At 49.9% G+C, this 8,784-nt stretch overlaps 1 gene segment (V, D, J or C); it reads left to right on the forward strand.

Annotated features, from left to right (window-relative positions):
- The first annotated feature begins 7,982 nt into the window (after window positions 1–7,982).
- On the forward strand, window positions 7,983–8,564 carry LOC125753778 (immunoglobulin lambda variable 1-40-like). The segment is given in 2 exon segments: window positions 7,983–8,066; window positions 8,179–8,564. Coding segments are annotated over 2 exon segments (444 nt in total).
- The last annotated feature ends 220 nt before the right edge of the window (window positions 8,565–8,784 follow it).

The raw sequence follows: 8,784 nt of genomic DNA on the forward strand, positions 1-8,784 counted from the left end.
ACCAGCTTGTCCTGGGAGGAGGGTGAGGACCAGGGCCTCCATGCCAGGAGTGTGTGCTGGTTGTTAGGACTGTTCCCTATGGGGGTTGCTTCTCTGTGACAGATTATAACCTCTTGTTCCCTTGTGGTTCACCAGCACCTGCTGTCTCACTGTGGCCACAAAATATAATCAGAAGAGGCACATGCTCCTTGTGGACCAGGGGGTAAGACCCTGAGCTCACCCTGGTCCTTGGTCTCCCTTCTGCCTCCCTGACCTCCATTCCTACAAGGACAGCTCCTAATCCCGATGAGCACAGGAGGATCTGAGTGTGTAGAGATGAGAGAGTGGAAGAAGCTTCGATGGCAGTTAGTGGCTTTTGGGCCTTTCCACTCATGATGAAGTGGCCCATGTGAGGATCTTCCTCCTCTGTACCCAAAGGACACTGGCAGTGTGCACAGTGCTTGGGAATCACAGCAGTCACTGATGGCAGCTTCCTGAGGCTGGAGCACGCAGAGGATGGATCTGAGGGAGGGAGATTTGATTCAGGGGGGCTGAGAGCATGAGGATCAATGCAGCCCCCTTATTGAGCACACGTTTCACTGGAAGGTCTATGGGACTCCAGCCCCAATGGTGGCTGATGCACAATTGCCCACACAATGCCTTGAGAAGGCAAAGAACAAGAGAACCCAGACCTGCAGGGAGAAATGCCTGATCCCACAAGCAAATGAACACCTAAGATCTGAGGTGAGGACCATCCTGAGGGGGTGGTGGAGATGGGAAGTTCTATATCCTGCGCCTCAGGACCTCCCAGAACAGCAGGGGTTGTAAGCGCCCTTTGTCCCTTTGCAAGAAATCCTATAACAGGAGCAGATTGGGGTCAGCAGGAGGATAGTGTGGGAGGTGCCACTGTTCTTCTCCTTCCAGAAATGTCCATTTAAATAAGGATCCACACAAATATCAGAAAGGGAGACAGAACATAAAGACTCCTAACTCTGGGAAATGAACTAGGGGTGGTGGAAGGAGAGGTGGGCAGGGGTTGGGGGTGACTGGGTGACGAGCACTGAGGGGGGCACTTGATGGGATGAGCACTAGGTGTTCTATATGTTGGCAAATTGAACGCCAATAAAAAATAAATTTATAAAAATAAAAAAATAAATTCATAAAAAATTTAAATTAATTAATTAATAACTAGGGATCCACACACAAAAATCCCTGCCTGACAGCTGAGGATTCCAGGTGAGCCAATCCACCCCTGGGCTAAATAACAAAGCAAAAATGAGTCTTGAAGGGGGAAGGAGAGAGTTTCACAGGATGTGTGTCAGCCCTGCCCAAGCACAGGGCCCAGTTCAGTGAGAAACACCTACCCTGGGAAGCAGAGTAACAGGAGCACCTGACCTCACTGGGACCACAGCCCCTGCCTGCACCTGGCCCAGGCTGTCTCCCATGGCCCCGGATCCCATGGTCCTCAGTTTGCAGCCCACCCTGTGCCCCAGTATCTTTTGGAGCCAAGGAGCTTCCATGGTCTGGGCTCCTCTCCATTTCCCACAGACCCAGGCCTGACTTAGGCGACTGTGAATTGAGGCTGCCCACTGGTCCCACACCAAACTGGCTACCAGGACACCAGGCACCTAGACTCTTGGTCTACACTCTAGACCACTGACTGCAGTTGGTCAGGCTAGCTGCTTGCACCCAGGGTACGAGAGGGCCCCATTGGACCCAGGATCCCACCTGCCCCTGCATCAGGCCAACACCTGCAGCCCCAGATGACAGGGTGAGCTTCTGTACACCCAACCTGAGGCCTACATTAGTGCCAGGCTGGCCATCATGGACTTTGTCTCCAGACTGGCTCTCATAGAAATAGGCTTTCTGACCTGACCCACTGCGAGGCTGGAATCCATGGACCTAGGCTCCCAAAAGTCTCACCCAAATCCAGACTCCGTGCATCCCAGCACAAGGTCAGTACTCGCAGACCCAGATGTTGGCCTCTCCCTCATTGTGTCCCCCATGGATGCAGGATCCAGGCCCCGTACAGGGACTCAGGTCCCAGGTCCATCACTGCTGAATGTGGAGATACACAGGATGTGCTCCAATAACAATTTCCCTAAGAACATGGAAAATCACCATTTGTCAACAAAGGTTACATATTGAGTTCATAGTACAGCGTGTGGGCAAGGACATTACATTCTCCACATTATAACCCAATCTTACTATGGACGTTAGCAGGAGATCTCTGGGGCGGGGGAGGGGGTGGGGGGCAGGGAATATATATATATATTTCTCCATAAAATACAAAATTCCAAATGCAGAGAAATGAATGATGAAGCCATTATATGAGGGTGTAATAATTTCCCTGCAGAGGGAAATTTATTCTAATAGAATGTGATCTGATTTGAGTTGCAATGCTGCTAATCTTAGGATTTACTGTGCTTCTTTGATTTTTCACTGGTACATCAAATAAGTCAGGTACAAACGGTAGAGTAAAACACAAACAAATTAATGTAAGAGTATTTGGAACCCATTGCTTTAATGCACAAGAGATGGAACTCTCTGTGAGACTGACCATGGATGTGTGAAGATAGGGACCTGCTGAGCCACAGACCAGCAGGGCTCTCAGGGCTTTGGGCCACACTGACATGTGTGCCCTGTGACCAGCAGGGGATGCTGTGGTCCCTACATAGCTACTCAGTAAGGATCATTCACACAAAGGACACTGGGCCTGTGATCAGGGAAGTGGGAGACCTAGGGGGACTCAGCAGCTGTGTCTCCTCTGGCATGGCAGGGTCTCCCCAGGGGACCTGTGTGTGGTCTCAGCAGGTGCTTCCTCCCAAGGCTCTCCCCAGGGCTGAGGCCAAATCCATACTCCGCAGTGTGGTGTGAGCTGAGCTCCAGCACCAGGGCCCAGGGGTGGCTGGGCAGTCACTGGGTGGAGCACATTTGCATGGACAGCCCCTCCTGTGGCAGAGGGTGGAGGAGAAAAGGAGGTCTGGGGCAGCCCAGCCCACTGTGGGGACCCGGGTTTGTGTCACCATGGCCTGGACTCTGTTCGTCCTCCTATTCCTGTCTCACTGCACAGGTAGGGACAGACTTCTGGACACAAGATGGTCCATAAATTACCCTTCCTGTGCTCACTGTCTTGAGACATCTTTGTTTGGTATTTGTTTCCCATTTCTTGCTCCATCCCCCATGAGTGTGTGTGTCTGCAGGTTCCCTGTCCCAGCCTGTGCTGACCCAGCCGCCGTCCTCTCTGCATCCCTGGGAACAACAGCCAGACTCACCTGCACCCTGAGCAGTGGCTTCAATATGTGGGGCTACCATATATTCTGGTACCAGCAGAAGCCAGGGAGCCCTCCCCGGTATCTGCTGAACTTCTACTCAGATAAGCACCAGGGCTCCAAGGACACCTCGGCCAATGCAGGGATCCTGCTCATCTCTGGGCTCCAGCCTGAGGACGAGGCTGACTACTACTGTAAAATCTGGTACAGTGGTCTGGTCACAGTGGCACACACAGATGGAGAAGTGGGACAAATATGTTTTTCTTCAAAGATTGCTGGTCTCTGACTCTCCTGCAATTTAAAATAACTAGAATGCATCCTGACTATATGTGGAAGTAGCTTCTGGATTGCAGTATCCTTCCTCCCAGTTTTCTATCTGACCTCTCTGAATTCTTGGTAAAGTAAAAAGAATTAAAACAAAACAACTACAACAACAATAACAAAGTCAACAGAAAACCCATGATGATAAATAAACAGTGCTGAGGATCATAGGGGAAAGGAGGAAAAACTGAATGAGACAAATCAGAGAGGGAGACAAACCATGAGAGACTCTTAACTACATGAAACAATCAGGGGTGCTGGAGAGGAGGTGGGGGGCTGGGGTAACTGGGTGATGGGCATTAAGGAGGACACGTGATGTGATGAGCACTGGATGTTATATGCAAGTGAGGAATCATTGACCTCTACATCTGAAACTAATGATGTAATACATGTTGGTTAATGGAATTTAAATAAATAATGAAACTGCTGGTTATTTTTTCCTGTGATAAAGGGTTTATTCAGGAACAGTGGGAAATTATAATCTGGGACAGCCAAAGTATGGGAAACCATAGGCAACTCTAAGAGCAAAGGACAGGAAATCTCATTTATGGAGCAAGGACTGAGGGTAGGAGGGATGTTATAAATAAGTTCATGGGAGTAAACTGGGGATTCCAGTAGAGTCACTTTCCATCACTGAGCTATGAGGGTCTCTCACAGGCTGGGCTGTTTCCAGGGGAGGAGGAAACATTTCTTTTCATTGGGATGTGGTTAGAAGTGGCTACAGTAGTGTAGATTTGCAACATCTGTCTTCTTCTGGGTCTGCAACTGAGGGGTGGTGACCATGAGAGCTCCCCCTACTGCTCTCTGAACCCCATTCAAGAAGTTTTTCCTTTTATTAGTGTTCACATCCTATATGTAGGTGTTTACATTCCCATAGACCATGGTCCCTTCTGAGCGTGACTCAGTAGAGTGTCATCAGCAGGCCTAAGGGAACACAGCATCTAGAAACCAGACTTGGTGAGCCCCAGACACCATTCTGGTCAAGGTGAGGTGCTCGTCCTGTGACCAGCATGGGGCGCAGTAGGACTGCCGTGTGTTCCCAAAGCAGCTCATCAATAGGAACTATTCAAGGGAGCCTGGGGCTTGTGGCTAGATAGGGTGATCCCTGTGGGGACTCAGCAGCTATGTCCTCTCTGGCCTGGCCTAGTCCCCTGAGCAGGGACCTGTGGATTGATTCAGCAGCTGCTTCCTCCCAGGGCGTTCCCCAGGGCTGAAGCCACCTCCATTCTCCACGTGTTTGGTGTGAGTTGAGCTCCATCCAGCACAGGGACAGTGGGAAGAGCTAAACTGGACAGCCCCTCTTTTGACAGAGGGTAGGGGAGAAAAAGAGGCGTGGGGCAACCCAGCTCACTTTGGGGACCTGGGGCTGCATCACCATGGCCTGGACTCCTGTCCATGTCATACTCTCGTCTCATTGTATAGGTAAGGGACAGAATTCAGGGACACAAGACAGCTCTCCAGCCTGTGTCAGCCACACAGTCTAAGGGGCATGAGGAAATTGACCTTGGTCCCAGTCCCACATCACCCATGAGTGTCTGTGTGTGCAGGTTCCCTGTCCCAGCCTGTGCTGACCCAGCCGCCCTCCCTCTCTGCATCCCTGGGAACAGCGGCCAGAAATACCTGCACTCTGAGCAGTGACCTCAGTGTTGGCAGCTGTGCTATAAGCGGATCCCAGCAGAAGCCAGGGAGCCCTCCCTGGTATCTCCTGAACTACTAAACACACCCATGCAAGCACCAGGACTCACATCTGTAGCCGCTTCTCTGGATTTGAGGATGCCTCTGCCAGTGCAGGGCTCTGCTCATCTCTGGAGGCTGACCATCACTGTGCTAAGATCATGGCAGTGGGGGCAGCTAGTGTTACAATGTCTCATGCAAAGGGAGAGTGAGACATCAATCCCTATGCAGACAGATAGATAATGGCTGTGAACATTTTTACATTGAGAAAATTACCTGGAGAAACTAGCAGGGGGAGATTCACCTGCAGGAAGGTCTGTCCTTCTGGGTGACGGGCACTGAGGGGGGCACTTGATGAGATGAGCACTGGGTGTTATGCTATATGTTGGCAAATTGAACTCCAATTAAAAAAATAATAAAAATAAAAAATGGAGTGTTGAATAAAATTTAAAGCATTTATTAATTAAAGATACTAAAATAGAATGTGTTTCACTAAAATGATAGAATTGAAAGGAATTTTTTTCTTTTTTTTTTAAAGGAATTTTTTCATTTTTTTTTTTTAATTTATGATAGTCACAGAGAGAGAGAGAGAGAGAGAGAGGCAGAGACATAGGCAGAGGGAGAAGCAGGCTCCATGCACCAGGAGCCCGATGTGGGATTCGATCCCGGGTCTCCAGGATCGCGCCCTGGGCCAAAGGCAGGCGCCAAACCGCTGCGCCACCCAGGGATCCCTAAAGGAATTTTTTCAAACATTATTCATGCAGTGGAAAAGAAGATACTTATTTTGACTGAAGAAAGTTATCCTCTTTTCCAAATATTTGGCTCCATTTTAACTAGAGAAAAACTGTATTAACCCAAATTTCCAATTCAAATAAAAGAAGCTGGGGTAGGGCAGCCTGGGGAGCTCAGAGGTTTAGCGCCGCCTTCAGCCCAGGGTGTGATCCTGGAGACCCCGGATCGAGTCCCACATCAGGCTCCCTGCATGGAGTCTGCTTCTCCCTCTGCCTGTGTCTCTGCCTCTCTCTCTCTCTCTCTCTCTCTCTCTCTCTCTGTGTGTGTGTGTGTGTCTCATGAATAAATAAATAAAATCTTTTAAAAAAAAGAAGAAAAAAAGGAACAAAGAACAAAGAACAAAGAAAACACTCGTGTTTGAATGTAGAGTAAGGGATATTTCTGAATCCAAGGAATATCCTGTCAGTCCAGTAAAGACCAGGTCAGAACACTAATGAAAAGTCTGTCCCAATAGAGACCACAGGATATGGGACCTCAGGAACACAGTCCCCCTTATCTCCACCTTCCCAGGAATCACCTGTGGGGTCTTTCTAAAAAGTTTCTGGGTGACATTGGCCTGGGGTAATAGAAATTCACTGCTCTGCTCCTGAGTGGCTAAATGGACAAATCCTCTATCCTGAACATGCTGGTCACCAGACAGGGTCTACAGCTGTGTCCGCCCCTGAGACAATTTGCACCCTAATCAGTCCCTCCTGAAAGCTCTGGGTTTGCTTATTCCATGACTGAGGAGGCCCTGAGCTTCATAGAAACGGGCTTCCCCCAGGGTTTCCCTGGACACCATGTTGGGCTTTCCTACTTCTACTCTCAGGACCAGACCTATTATACAAAACTCATGAATATAGTCAAAAATATAATAAATCAATAAATCAAATGATTTAGAAAGAAGTTTGTAGAGCCTGTTCAATCAAGAACTAGAAGGCATTTCTTTCCCATTATTTTTTCGTCCAAGTTTAGAACTACTTCTTCAACCCATGTTCTCTCTGTGTGAAGGGTATACAGGTGTCAGAGCATCTGCAGCTGTCGCTCCTTCCTTCCTTAAACACCCTGCAGGTTCACACTTTGCGCTCTGAGGTCAGTGCCACGCTCAGAGACAGGGCTGTAGCAGGGCTTCTGCAGGCTAGAGCCTGGGGTGCTGGGAGATTAGATCCTAGGATGAGGTCACAGCCCACAGTGTGTGGAGAGCTGTTGTTTCACAGAGGTAGACATAGTAACAGATTACTGAAATTTTCAGTGTGTGACCTTTGCATGAATGCACACGAGGTATTCTATATAGACCCTGAAGAGAGCTGCTCCCTATCTCCTCAGTGCTGATGGAACTGGGAAAGGCGACCTCAGGAAACCAGAGGAAACAAATAAGAGGAAAGAAAGCAGCCTCTCGCACTACCTGGCCATGTGTCAACGTGGACTCATCACTACTCTGGACTTGATCCTCTTCTAAGTGGTTCTACAGGAGACACCCCCTCAGTCTTGTCCCATGAACAGCCAAGGGGGCCATGGACAGACTTTATGTGTAGAGCCTGAGTAGAGTAAAAATGTGTCCTGAGGTGATGGGAGGCCACATATGGGGACACCTGGCCTGTCTGAAGGAAGGGCACAGCAGAGAAGTGAGGAAGAAGGAGCAACCTCTGATGGGCACCACTCACCATGTAACACAATGCTGTGTGTGGGTCTGGACACCAGGGGGTGACTTTCATCTGTTTCCAAGGAGTCAAGGTTGATCGATGCTGGGACTTGCCACCTGGCACTGCCTGTGCCCTCTGCTCAGGGTTCACAGCTGGGAACTTCCCCCTTCCCCTGCCCACCCCTTGATATCCTCAGGCAGAGGGACCTGACCCAGGGCTAGGGCAGGGTCAGAGAGCCAGAGTCTCATTTGCATGGGAGGGCCCCTCCCTCTCTGAGTATGAAGAGGGGAAGGGAGAGATGAGGGGAGACTCTGCTCAGCTGTGGAGCCACTGAAGGCAAGATCAGTGATGACCTCCACCATGGCCTGGTCCCCTCTCCTCCTCACCCTCCTCGCTCACTGCACAGGTGACTGGATATGGGGACAGGGGAAGGGGCCTGGGACGAGACATGGAATCCTGCTTCCTCCTCTTGTCTCCAGACCCCAGCATCACCCTCTCTGTGTCTCTCCCCCTTGCAGGGTCATGGGCTCAATCTGTGCTGACTCAGCTGGCCTCAGTGTCTGGGTCCTTGGGCCAGAGGGTCACCATCTCCTGCTCTGGAAGCACAAATGACATTGGTATTATTGGTGTGAACTGGTACCAGCAGCTCCCAGGGAAGGCCCCTAAACTCCTCATATATGATAATGAGAAGCGACCCTCAGGTATCCCCGATCGATTCTCTGGCTCCAAGTCTGGCAACTCAGGCACCCTGACCATCACTGGGCTCCAGGCTGAGGACGAGGCTGATTATTACTGCCAGTCCATGGATTTCAGCCTCGGTGGTCACGTAGAGTTTCGGGCCTGGGGGGAAGTGAGAAGCAAACCTGCTGAACCCACAGTGATGGAGCTGACTGTGCAGCCCTGACAGTTTGGCCAAGTCAACTGATTCTTTGTTTGATATAAACTGGATTCTGAGGTCCCCCTCAAAGAATTTGTCTACAGTTCTTTCCACATTCTCTTAAATTTCTCCATGAAGTCTGTAACTGGGAGCAAGATATTGTGTGATTTTCTGTGCTCTGAGCACAGAGACCACATCATGTCATGACAGAAAAGGGACACTGAATCCAGCTCTGAGCCAGGACATG

The sequence above is a fragment of the Canis lupus genome, chromosome 26 (genome assembly GCF_003254725.2).
Source record: "Canis lupus dingo isolate Sandy chromosome 26, ASM325472v2, whole genome shotgun sequence".
In the NCBI taxonomy this organism is placed as follows: domain Eukaryota; kingdom Metazoa; phylum Chordata; class Mammalia; order Carnivora; family Canidae; genus Canis; species Canis lupus.